Below are 13,837 nucleotides of genomic sequence, written 5' to 3'. Positions count from 1 at the left end.
CAATTTCAGTAATTCAACCCAAAAAGTGAAGGTTGTGTTACATGGATTCATTACACGGTGACATGTTTCAAGCATTTATGTCTGTTGAAAATGAAAATGTAAAGCCCAGTTGAGTATGTCCAGTGCATCTGGAGAACATTCACAGCACTTCACTTTTTCCACATTTCGTCAAGCTACAGCCTGATTCCAGACTGAGTTCAATTAATTTACTTCCTCAAACTTCTACACTCAAATACATCTTTATGACAATGCAGAATTGTTTTTTTTAAGTATTTTTGAACACCTATTGAATATGATGCTACAATCTTAGCATATCTATCTATTGGTAGTTTGGCCTACTCTTCTATGCAGAGATGACTGTGCAGCCATTTTCAGATGTTCAATCAAATTTACATCTGGACTTTGGCTTCTGAGCCACTCCAGGACATTATTAGAGTTGTTCTGTAGATCTGTGCCGCAAGACAATCCTGTCTCCGAAGCCAGATTGTCCTTCGCACAAAGCAAATTGCACATATTGATACTGCAATGCTGAAATATTGGTGATATCCTGTGCAACCCGACGCTTGATGCAGAATTAAACAGACTTATTCTTTGGTGCCTCTGTGATTTGTCTCTTAGCAAGTCTTTTCCAGTGTTTAACAGGAATCCACACACTGTGGCCAGCAAATGACAACAACCCAGAGCGTTTTTGGCAACGGTCTGACTGTGCTCCGAGGGTCTCACACTACCACACAACATAGCTTACATATTCTTGTGATCCTTTAACCTCCATCTGGCACGTTTCCCAAGCCCTCAAAACCCAACCCATCAGACCTACCCCAAAGTCAGGGATAATTCTTGCATTCACTTCCATTCGTTGCACTGAGAACAATGCAATGCATTAAGGCTGTTCGGCAAAATGTGATTTGAGCCAGAAGAAGAGATGCGTAAATGCGAAACAATGGGTAGTAAATGCCGATGTTTGCAGAAAACAATGATTGGAACAGCAAGCTTTGTTCCCAGTCGAATGGTTAGTTAGTGAGGTTGTTTTTGATTACTGAAAGGAAAATTAAAAAAAAAAATACATTAGAAGATCAATTTGAAAATCTTTAAACAATAGGAGTCGAACTAAACGAGTACACATTTAAAAAAAAGAAAACTATTAGGTCAAATCTTCACCATATTAAGATTTATTTATTTCCCATCTAGAGTACATTTCAAAAGTATTCATAACACAGATCCAATAACAAACTTAAAAGTATTTTTTATTATATGTGAAAGAGCAATACTAAGTACCACACAGATGCAAAGTGGAAGGAAAACCACATGTTTGTTTCTTTTTCTTAATGGTTTACAATATAGTTGAAAAGTGATTTGTGGAGAGGTCTAAAGCAGAGGTAGGTTTTGAAATAATATGTCAAGCATTGAACATTTAAATAAAGAGGCAAAACTGTAAATCTGACAAAGCATATCTGTCCAATTAAACTGACTGACTGGGCAAGGAGAGGATCAACCAGGGAAGAGACCAAGGACAACTCTTGGTCTCTTGCAAAGTTATAAAGTTCAGGTGGGAGGCTGTGTTATCTGCATTAGTTGTGAGCTTCACACTGCACACAGGTATGAATTCAGGGCAACACCAGAAGGAAACCTGTAGAGACTGAGATGGAGGCTTAACCTCTGGCAGGAAAACAACTTTAAACACACTCCCAGAGCCACAATGAAAGCACGATCACATGCTACGATGAAAACCTGAGTATCTGTGGGAAAACCTGAAAGCTGATTCACTGTCCACAGCAGGAATACACCGACCAGTCCCAGGTGTTAGGTCATGAGGACCCAACCACAACATCTTCAGTGATTGATATTGGCAGTCCCTGATGAAACTCAGCTCCCAATACCCTTTGAACATCAGTGACGTGTGATTATTTTATCCATACTTGCACAAGACAGGCAGTCTGGCTTCTTGTGCATGGTTTGCATGACTGTGTTACCGTTCTAGCCATTTAATTTTATGACTTTAAAAACAAAGCACAATGCTTCTGAAGCTAGAGAACAACTTTTTCTGCAGGATTTATCTGAACACACCCGAATCATCAACAAGTCATATCAAAGCAGAGTAAGCATGTTGATCTTAGCTTACCACTGTAGCAGCAGCGTAAACTTCTTCAACAGCAACAAAATGTGCTTATGAAAGACTGCGACTGTATTTAGTTATAAAGCTAAGAGCTTTTTAGGTGATGAAATATCAGAACATTTAAGCCACAACAGTAGATAAGCTAAAATGTTTTTGCATGGCAATGTAACTATTAATTCAGTTTGTTCCAGTTTTTGATCATTTGTACAATCAACTGAGGTACAGGTTCTTCAAAATAAAACATTCCTTAAAAAAAAAACACAACAAAAAAATAATAACTAAAAACCAAAAAAAACAACAACTCCCAAATACATTTGCACCCAACAACAACACTGCAAGACTTTGCTCACCTTTACCGCGTTGACATTATTCTGTGAACCACGAATGACTCCAGTGGCCCTGTAGAGACGCGTTGGGGGCTTGAAGGAAACTGTGAGGTTGTACGTCTGTGAGATGTGCTGCACAGTGGGGGAGCTGGGGTCTGACTGCATGATGGCTGGAAGCTCGAAGGACAACACGAGAGGTAGCAACTCCTGTAAGGCGAAGGGATGACGGGAATGATGAGAAGCAAACCAGCAGGTCAAAACTATCGTTGTTTTATTCCAATGGTGACCTTAAGAACTTGTAGCTGGTAGATTATGAAAGTTGCCAGAGCCAGATTTTGCTAATACAGACTAACATCAGGTGCAGTAAAGCAGCTTGCACAACACATCAAACAGACTTATAAAGACCAATGGGAGAGGAGATGAAGTGACCCACCAGGGTTAGGGTGATTTCTGTTGACGTCGGAGACTTATGACAGCTGACACACAGACAAAACAGCCAATTCCCTTTGCCAAAGGTGGCAGAACTTCACATGCAACTGTCAGGTCAATCCAGACTAAACACAGCAACGAGAGTGAAACTGCAGAGCTCCTGAGTCGATCAAATATTATGGCTGCAGAGCTGCTCAAAATTAGATTTACAATTCTAACAAACATCAACAATCGTTAGCCTGGTCATTCTCACACATGTATGAATAAAAGACCATGCATGGAACCATGAGAGGTCAGTTCCTGTTCAATGTATCAAACACATCCCTCAAGCAGAATAGATGCTGACAGGACGGCTTCACTCATGCATACACATGCATATGCATGCATGCGAGAGAAACTGCACTGGCTTACATCCATGCGGATTCAAACTGAAGGGGGATATGGAAGTACACACTAACTGATGAATACGTACACACAGTTATCCAAACACTGACTCTTTGGGCAGAGGGCCACTATGGTTTTGGCTGTCAGTGAAGGGCAAGCAACATGAATTGCCCTGACCAAAAAAATGTATCCCTGATCACTCCCATATGCGCCTGGCCTTACATTTATATCACGTTTCAGCGCTCCCTCTCTAAGGGCTCGAGAAATTTAGGTCAGGATGGAAGGATAAGCAAGAAAAGACAAGCAGTGAGCAGCAGGAGTCAGGCGCTGAATGAAGAATAGACCAATTTTTACTGTGGAGCTGACTTTAACTTTTTTTTTCTTGTCTTTTTTTCTCCTCCAAAAGCCTACAAAGCAAACAGTTGCACATGTGTTCAATCAAAGAGCACTGCTTTAAAGGCCTCACTTCTACTGACACCACGGGGGAAAGACGAAGAAAAACGAAAACGTCTTTGAGGTGAAGCGACTGGGCGAAGCTTTCACCACCTGCACGTCCGCTCCACCTTCGAATTAACAAGTGGGTTGTTACAGGAGCTGCGCCCGGATGGGTTTAGGAAACTGGCTTTATATCTTATATCTAAGAATTTAATAGACATCACGTGTATTGTTACGGCAGAATAAGAAACCATTGATAATATTTGGGTCAAATAGGGATTGGAGAAAAAAAGATCTAGTAGATTCTAGCACCACAATATTATAATTGTTGAGGACATTGGTTCTACATCTGAACAAAAGCGTTGTTAGCTATATTTACTAAACCATCCGTCCATTTTCCATATTCCAGTTGTTCTTGAAGGGTCGCAGACCGCCACTCCATCGCACGAGATAAATCGCTAAGTCATTTTCTTTTTGAAAATTTCATTTGGATTAACAGCCATACACATGATTTTGCAGAAAGCCCGTTGCTTCACAAGAATTTTCTACAATTATTTTGAGTTTTATTGGTGCTTTCCAACATGCAACTCACTAGAAATTTTCAGATGCAGCCAATTTCAGGAAGCGCTCTCATAGTTATTCACTGTAGGGCAGTAAATAATCATTATACACATTTAAACAATGTGTAAAATTTCAGAGAAATTCAGTCAAAAATTAATATATAATTGAGACTACAAGTGAAAGTGTTTTATGTTTGTTGCTTTAAAGCAAATTTTTTGACAAGCAGAAGAAACAGGAGCAACACAATCAATCACTGTATAATATGCAAATAATGTAACAGTCTGTCTGTGTGTACCACTTACGTTTTCATTGGTACTTCTATGGATTTAACAAATAAAACAAAAATAACAACACAAACAAAATTCTGTTTCTAACTACATTAATTTCTCCCTTGCTGATGTCCAAGAAGCATTTTGTTTGTAGTGTGCGATCTCTGCACCTGGAGGTTTTAAAGACATGGCATATATATATGTCTCCATCCATTAGAAACAGTACAAATTTACCATAGTTTTAAGAATATACATTTTTTTTGTGTGTGTCCAAATAAACTAAAACACAGAGTACCTGTATGTTTTAACATTTTTGCATAATTCACTGACTTTTTTTTTTGGGACGTTCCAAAGTATTTTTGAAACGCGTAATTTTAAACTTGTAGGAATCCAGACCTAGACGAGATATACAAGACTCAGCCAGGACTATGTGTAGAATTACACATTTACATCTTTAGTTCATCTAAAAACTAAGTAGCAAGCCTCTCCACTGGAACCAACAAAAGAGTTTATATTACTTTTTTTTTCTTTTTTGTTCATGATATATAATAATATCTGATGAGATTCTGAGGTGGGATAAAATGCAGTGTACTCAGCACTAAGTGGGGGAATTGCACATTTTGCACATTTTATGAATGTGCAATTCCCCTCACTGCACTTTTATAAAAAAAAAATAGAACAGTTAATCATTTTGGAAGTGTGTCATAACTGCTTCAGAATGGGTAAAAGCTGAGACAAAAAAAAAATCAAACTTCAGTTGGATTTGCATGAAATATTCTGCTTTTGAATGCAGCAAGTTAGAAGAGTGCAGAAGCGTTCAGGGCGACCTCCTGTGACTTACTCTGCAGCACACACTTCACTCACGGCTGTTTTCACAGTCAAACTCAGCACTGTTGGTTCTGGTCAAATCGCAGTGGAGGACCGTGTTTGCCGTAGACACAAATGTAGTGATGAAACGCAGCGAGAGTTAGGAGAGGTAATAGAGCCCCCCTCCCCTCCCCGAACACCAGCAGAGGTGGTCCTCTGGCCGCTAAAAGCTGGCTTCCAGTCAGACCAAAACTCAAGATGAGGGAAAGGCGAGGAAACGGACGGGTGATGGACTCGCCAAAAAGGAGAAGGCTCTAAAATTTATTTTACAACTGATCAGAGGAAGGGGTCAGAGAATGAGTAGGAATGGTGCTTGTGGCTGAGTCGAAACTTTAGTATTTGGTAAAAAAAAAAAAAATCAGTATTTTTCTATGGCTGGAAGACTTCTATTGCTAAGAAAAAAAGATTCAGCAGTCCCAGTGCTGTCAGGTCTAGTTTACATTTATAACCTGTTCTTATTTATCCTAACTGAGGATGTAAAAGAAGGATTTTAGTAATGTCAGTATAAAACAAAATGATAAATATAACATTAAATAAAATAATCTAATCGAAATGCATTTTTTGTGTAAGCTAAGAAAAATAAGTGGCACATTTTGGGGAAATATCATGGTAATATCTTGCTCTTTTTCTCCCAACAGAAACAGTAAAACTGCTTCATGAGGATTAAAAAGCATAACCTTTCACGGGTGTAAGGAATGAGGAATTGCCATTTAAAATTCAGGGTGGAGTATCCCCTTTAGGCAAAGCTGGAGGAGCTCCAGCAGCTTACCCTTATTTTTACACGTGCTGCCTCCACGCCTGCTGGCTGCCCTGCGATAGACACCTGTTAACAATAAAAAATATGAAAATGGTTTAGCCGGTTTTGGCAGCAATTAAAACTTGATCATGCCAGAAATGCAGTGCGTCAATCTGTACAAAGCTAATTCTTTCCTGTAGTAGCTCCAATGTTGCATGATTGGCTACAACTCAGGTAATTGAGTTTTCAACAACAAGTCAAGGAGAGTTGGATTCAGAACAGAGGAATTACATTTTCAACAGTATTTTCAGAGGAAACGGATAAATATATATTTTCAACACTGTTATTTATGACTCAAACACAAAAATGGGTTGAACTTCATTCTAGCACGATTGATAATCAAACCCTGATGATCAATTTTGAAATGTAGCGAAAAAGAACTCATTTTTTTCTTAATATAGTTGTTAAGTGCAACAAGAGCCCAAGTCCCACGGGATTCTGTTAGAGAGATACAAAACAAACAAAGAAACAAACAAAACACATCACTGATTTATCAACCTGTCTATATCTCCTTATCAACACCTCCGTCACTCTCAGGACTGGGAACATATCTGCAAGGTTCAGCTGACTCTGAAAGTGTTCGGCGTCAGAGAAAATGAAAAAGAGAGTGCTTAAAGGGGCCTAGCCCTTGAAGGGAGTCGTCTTGCTGCTAATCAGCCAATACTTGCATCATCAGGGAACGACTGGAGGGGATTGAACACTACATGAGATCAGAGCACTGAAAGGTTTAACGGTGCCAAACATTCAAACTGTACTGGGCTGCAGAGATCAGACTTGAACTTTTTAAATAATGGATGGACTTCCCGGTGGGTTATACAACGACGCACTGGTGACAAGCTGGTAAAAGATGCGAATGTGACGCTTGGCTTAGTGCTACACTTCGGCGGGAAATGCAGCAGGATCCCGCCCGACTCCCTCTGTAACTGCCAGTAATCACAGGGCGCTGGACAGACACTGCACAAACGATCCAGCCTGGTGTCTTATGACAATTAGCATAGGAAACAAAAGCCTACACTCACAGATCGACTTAACAACCCACCACGGCTGGAGGATCAATCATTATAAGACGACGACTGGACTGCACTATCGGATGACATTTTTGGCTCACGGGATAAAAAAATGAACAATTCTCAAACCTGGTTGCTTTTCTCTGCCTGGTTGTTCCTGTTCGAGTCAGGAAAATGGATATGGCACCCCGTCTCCTCCATCACCCTCTTGATGTTATTCCCGCCTTTGCCGATGACATGCGAGTGCTCTGTGTGGGAAACGTCCATCTTCAGCGTCACCCTGTTGCTCTAATGTGCAGAAATACAGAGGTGCATAGTGTAGGAAAGTAACTTTGAGCTACATATTTAAAAAAAATTATTTATATACACAGCATTAATACAGATTATCAGAAACACCCCTAATTTATCTCTAAAATAAACTTTACTCCAAAGAGATCTTATTTCAATTCCCATGTTTTGCTAAATACTTCCATAAATTTATTCAGAAAAATTAGCAACACGAGGAGGATTAAGAAATCAATCAAATATCGAATATTTGAGTCAAATCTAATGGACTAAAACAACCGTTTAGTGACAAAAAAAAAAAAACATGTAAAAGTGTGCAAACAAAACTAAATCTGCACAAATACATTTTTTCCTCTAGGAGGCACTACAGTGCAGTGCTCCAGATAAGCAAAAGTCTGTGTTGCTATGGCAAAGAAGATAAATACAAACGCTTAAATCCATGACAACATAGATATCGGAGCATTGGGCATGACTAGAGACTAGTCAGTGTGCAATCTGTTATTTGAACGGCAGTGAAATACATTTGGACGGGGCAAAATAAGAGTTTAACTTTACCTTTGTGTCGAGGACAGACATGATTCTGTCTTTAGCTTCCCTCACGTTATCTCGTTTCCCGCACACCTTGATGTGTGGATCTGAAACAAAGACACAAAGCGTTGTTATTTAGTGGCAAGGTGTCGGCGCCGATAAGGACTAACGACAGAAAGCGAAAGAAAGAGACAACTTAAAGCCCATTCAACAAAGGATGACTGCATTTATCAGCAAATTAGTGAGCTTAGGAGAAAAGCTCTCTGCAAGAATAATTGCCGTTTTGATATGTGCAATCTCGATGAAGTCTGCAAGCAGTCAGACGGCTGTGGAAGAGGATTTATGCCTTTTGTCGCTCCTTATAGTGCGCTAAAAAAACTGCCTGTCATGTAAAGCACTGCAAAAACAGCGTGACATCTTGATTTTCTGCACATCCTTGTCTCAAAAGCTGGGAAACTAGCTTAAGATAAATTACTTTTCAACCTTTTTTTTTTTTTTTTTGCAAATTTTGATCAAAACCAATTTATGACTTGATTTTTATATTTTATTTCACAACCAATCACTTAGAAGAGAATAAGGTGAGAAAAAAATACAACCAACTCAGATGTGTCTGACAGAAAGTGGAATGTTTTCTAAATTTGCAAGCAGGCATTCATAATCACCTGGCTGGGTGGTTGCGGTTTTATTAGTTGCTTTGTGCAAAGTGAAACACTGCGGGTTTACTTTTGCCACTTGAGTGTTCCAAGATAAAGTTCAAAAAGAGAGGCTACTGGGTTCTTTGTTTCATTCTCAACAATATTACACAACACATCTAATTTCAGAATAATTGCAACACATCCACAGTGGCCTCCCGTACAGCAGGGAAAGTAAACCTGAGCACTCATGCATTGTTTTATTAATGTACTGTTCTGCTTTGTTGCTAAACCTAAGGATAGCTTTTGATGAAATCTGAAAGATAGTGAGCAGCAAATATTTGTCAACCAGATGACAACACGGAGGACAACCTGGGCTTATTTAGCACCTTAGCATAGGCTAATCATTTTTGTGAAACACTGAATTAAAGTTGTAATCCATGCAAAAGGAGCAGCGACCAGATAGACATGCTTATTAAACTGAGTTTTGTGTTCTTCTATTAGCTGTAGTCAATAATCATAAAAATTAACAGACAAAAATGTCTCAATGTGTATTTAATCTATTTGAAATCAGACTTGTTTTATTGAATTATTTAATACATTACCTGATGATATTCTAACTTATTGCCCTTGTAGATGTTTCGAACAGAAGAGCGTGCAAACAGAGCTTTATTTGGAAGAAACAAACAGTGTTCCCTCAGCTAAAAAAAAAAAAAAGAAATAAAACAAACGAGAGAAAGCAACGATTCCCAGGTAAGGCTCAAAACCGGCCAATTTCTACATGTTGCCCTTTTGCAAATGCAAAAGCACACAAACACAGACCTGTAGAAAAAGGACAAATTACTCTGTGCCCTTACAGCCCATTTGCCCATGTTTAAACTGTGCTGAGTAGCAGGAAGCCCACCAAAGCCCCTCTTCCAGGAATGCCCCTCCCCACGTAGACAAAAACACCCCAGGACTCGGATTTACAGTACGAGCTGCACACCGAGCTCCATAAATCACATTTATTGGTTTAGCTTCACAGTTGCATGTTGTCAGTCTCAAAGAGGGCGGGACTGGTAAAAAATCTCCAGGACGAGTCAGAAAACTGCAAAAATCCACATTTTATCAAGAATAAAAAACACATGATTGAAATCATAAGGGAGAACAAAGAAACACGGAGTGAAAAAAACACAAAGAGCCATTGGAGAGTTTTCACAGCCTCACTGCTGATTCCAGGCAGTTTTCCCATCATTTGGCTGTTGCTGTGAACAACCCAAAAGCTCTCAATTTCCTCCCGCAAAACTTACTTTGACCATTAGGGGGAGTCTGGCTCCTCCAAGTGTCCGCCAACTAACCTGCAGAGCACATCTGGCAAACATTAGCCAGCCTAAACGAGTGTTGCAGTCGTGATGTTGAACACCCCCGCATTTCTGGAGTGTGTTAGGTTTTTTTTTTTTTTTCTCCCCCTCCTCTCTTTTAAGGTGATTGATTGTGGAATAAAAAATGAACACCTTAAGTCATAATTTGGTTCACACGACAGCTATGAAAACAAACAACAACAAGGGCTGGACTCGCAGCTGAGGACAGTTAGCCTTTTCATTTGCACGCAGCTTCGCTTGACAGAGGAGAAACCTTTTGACCCAGAATTCTCCGCTGGCAAAGCTGAAGGATTTTTTTTTTTTTTTCCAACTACATTAGAAAATACCACACAAATGAAGAGAATTAAGAGCGTTTGGCTTGGCCTTTTCCATTCAAAAACATCTGCGGAAACAGAGAAAGTTCCAGTTGGCGTCGCGGAAGGGCTATTAAAAGTGATTTTCAGATAAAAACAAAGAATAGAACCTGAAAAATTGGAATCTAAATATGATCAGATTGAGTTAATGATTTGGTCAAAATGCTTTATTTTTTATTTTTTTTATGAGGAAGACAGGCATGAGTCCACACTGTATTAAATCACTGGCAGTGTGCTTCTTCTGATTGCTAGCTCCTCAGGCTACCGACTGGACTTATCACACTTCTGCAGGTTGCAGAGATTACTTCCTGCAGGTGATAAATGAAATAGAAAGGCTGCTTTTTTTTTTTTTTTTTTTTTTTTTTGATAAAATGCTAGACTGAGTGTGGAGAGGCTGCAAACATACAATTCCCATCAATTGAGATGGGATCCTGTATATTAACACCAGATGGCAGAGGAAACACTGCCGCAGAATTCCAGGGAAATAAGCAGAGCTATGAAAAGCACGACTTTAGATTAAAATAGTTAAAAACACATTTCAGTACCAGAGAAATGGCTGAGTCGTCTGTTACTTTAAGGGCTGAGCAATTGAGGTCTGTGTTTTATTTGTTATGACATGATGAGAAACAAATGCGGTGAAGATCTTTGCCTTAAGTAATTTAAGTAATTTTAAATGTGGCTTCCATAACATTTAAGATACCAGTCAATAGTAATGTACTAATTATGGCGGTTATGTGCACATTTATTATGTATTTATGACATTGTTTCTCCAAATAAAATGTACTAAAAGGAATTAATAACAGCAGTAGTAAAAGTATTACATGACAGTTTTAATAATCAATAAATTAGAATATTATTGAAAAGTTGATCAGCTCAGTTACTCAAACCTTATTATTATTTCATGCCTCCTTTTAGGTAGGCAGCTAATAGAGAACAGAAAAGGCTGAGAGCAAATTGCATAATGTCCCTCTGCATGTAGTTACGACAAAACTCGCTTCAAGGAAGTTTTAAAACCTTAAAAAAATATTGTAGAATATTTTTTATAATACAGCAAAGTAGCTACAGCAAAACTTGACACCTGTTACTTTTAAAGTAGCCTGAGTTGTTGAATAGCCAAAGATCACAGTTTTTAATGTCACAGCAACCGAATATAGATTTAATGACGTCATTTTAAACTCTAATTTTGTGTGAAATGTTATGTAAGCATCAAAACCAATAATTCTGTCATCTCCTCTAGTGAATGCCCTTTCTCTTGTTCTCGGCAGATAAAAGCTAAGTGGAAGCTAACGGGCTTCCTCGGCCTCTTCCTTTCCTTTCTTTGCTCCACAGGTCGTTCGAGCACTGGGACGGTTCCCCACGTCTCTTTGCTCAAACCAATCATAAGATAACCAAGTGATTCCCCCACAAGTTTTCCTCCTTCCTGCTTGTCTTGGTTTCAACAACACAGCCAGAAAAATGGACAAATGAAAATCCTGGGACAAAATTGAAAGTATTCTCACTTCGTCCTCAGGTAACGTCTCCCAGTCGGTGTAGGAAGCAGGTTTTTGTGAATGAAGGGACGCTTAGTGTGAACGAAGGGTCATGTACGTACGAACTGCCAGGACTTAAAGTTGATTAGGTATCAGAGAGGAAAAAATGTTAAAGAATCCCCCCCCCTCCCCGTAATCCCTTCAGCATTTGTCTGAGCCGACTGACTGAGGAAGTTACATGATGTCAGCGGATCGCACATCTGGTACGAAGACTAGCGCTGGCAATTCTCCTGGGGGAAACAAAGCGGGCACAGCTACACCTATTCCTCCACCCCCGTTTTCCTCCTCCGCAGCCCCTCCCTCCCGGAAGAGCTTTAAATAACCATGCGAATCTTTTATTGGTAACAGAATGCTGGAGCAACTTTACCAATAAACACGAGAGCTTCGACTCCCACACCTCCGCAGGAGAAAGAAAGGAACAAAAACAAAAAAAACAAACAAAGAAAAAGTCCTGCGTGCAGATGAAGTTATTGGCTTGCGAGGAATGGAAAACATGTAAGCTTTCATCTGTGCAAATAGCTCAATTAGCTTTTTACTAAAGAATGCAAGTGCAACGTAGAAATACGTCCCTCTCTTCGATCTGATTCCAGTTGCTTTGTCGGAGACATCCGGCTAAAACAACACTGACTGTTAAAATAAACTCTTAAATAAAAATAATTAAAAAAAACTAAACAAAACTTGTCTAGATGTAACATTTTTGAAATTCAATCTAACCTAGCTACTGACTGTTATATGTTATATTTGTTTTCAATAAATGACATAATCAGCATGAAAATGGGAGCATTAGACAACAGCAATGGCATCAAATAAAATTCCTCTCTCATCAGTAGGGTCTTATCTATGTAAAACCAAGTTGTAAAAAGTTTGCATTTCTAAGCAGCTAAGACTTTCTGTCAAATGGCTCTTATGTTTTAAAATCCCATTAGTAAAATACCAGAGAAAAGGTCGTAGTGAACCGAATTTTCTCATTTCAGCTTTAGTAATCAATGTAGGAGCAGAAATTGTTTTTTTGTTTTTTGTTTTTTTTAACTAAAAGCAACTGGATAATGCTGTAGATTTTGTTTGTGTAGCAACGTTGAAACTGTGTTTTTTGTTTTTTTTTTTACCACAGGTTGTCATATGATGATAATCTCATCCTAACTCCTAACTACTCAACATGAGTACAAATAACTGTGAATGTAGCAAATATGTAAGATAACAAGATGTTCAACTTCAGAAACTAATCTGCACGTCTCTCAAGTAAACATGTTCATACTGGAGGAGAGCCACGCATTTTACGAGCTCATTTTATACTCAGCACATCAGACACAAACATCCACAAACAGAAGAGGCATGGCAGAAACAACATCCAAGTAAAGACTAACACATCGCTCCTGTCTTTGACATGACTTCAGAACAATAGGTCATAATCAGGGGATCAACAATAAAAAATTTTTTTTTAATTTTTTATTCACTCGGTCAGCGAACCGGTCATTTCAAAAAGCTCTACCTTCCACGAGCGTCGGTTGTGTCAGTGTGGAAGCCTTTCACTGTGCAATAAAAATAAAATCAGAGGGCACACGAGGATAATAACTATGCAAGCTTTAAGGAAACATGCATTTTTGCAGCTTTCTTTTACAGTGCAACCTGCTGCTCAAACTAGTAGCCCAGTAGCCCACGAACTGGAGCAATTTGTTTTGAATTTATAGCGACAGAAACAGAAAGCTCTTTAAACTGTCAATTCAGCCACGGCGGAGGCGAAAACAAAGATGTAGAAGGCCGTTAATCACAGTCCCACAGCGATAAGAACGGGAGAGAACAAGTGTAACGTGTGCCTAGAAGAAAGCAGAAGGGTACATTTCTGATAATAAGTTTAAACTCATGAAAAGTATGAGTTATATCCAAATGCATTGGAAAAAATAACATAGTGGTGCTATTTTTTCTGGAAAACTCGTGGATATGTGGTTTAGCTCTGTTTTCACT

General features: G+C 39.1%; 1 protein-coding gene across 1 annotated transcript in view; it reads right to left on the bottom strand.

Moving 5' to 3' along the window:
* LOC106914053 (protein bicaudal C homolog 1) overlaps positions 1–13,837 on the bottom strand; it is a 65,950-nt gene that overhangs the window by 17,531 nt on the left and 34,582 nt on the right. Inside the window, exons 4-7 of the mRNA XM_014980604.2 lie at positions 8,028–8,107; positions 7,317–7,475; positions 6,154–6,207; positions 2,464–2,646 (exon numbers count right to left, since the gene is read on the bottom strand). Of these exons, the coding sequence (XP_014836090.1) occupies positions 2,464–2,646; positions 6,154–6,207; positions 7,317–7,475; positions 8,028–8,107 (476 nt within the window). The remainder of the gene's footprint in view (positions 1–2,463; positions 2,647–6,153; positions 6,208–7,316; positions 7,476–8,027; positions 8,108–13,837) is intronic.

Source organism: Poecilia mexicana, unplaced genomic scaffold (genome assembly GCF_051168715.1).
Source record: "Poecilia mexicana isolate PSO_F unplaced genomic scaffold, ASM5116871v1 scaffold_15, whole genome shotgun sequence".
Classification (NCBI taxonomy): Eukaryota; Metazoa; Chordata; class Actinopteri; order Cyprinodontiformes; family Poeciliidae; genus Poecilia; species Poecilia mexicana.
The sequence above is the reverse complement of the archived record's forward strand: the minus strand, read 5'-3'. Positions and strand labels throughout refer to the sequence as shown.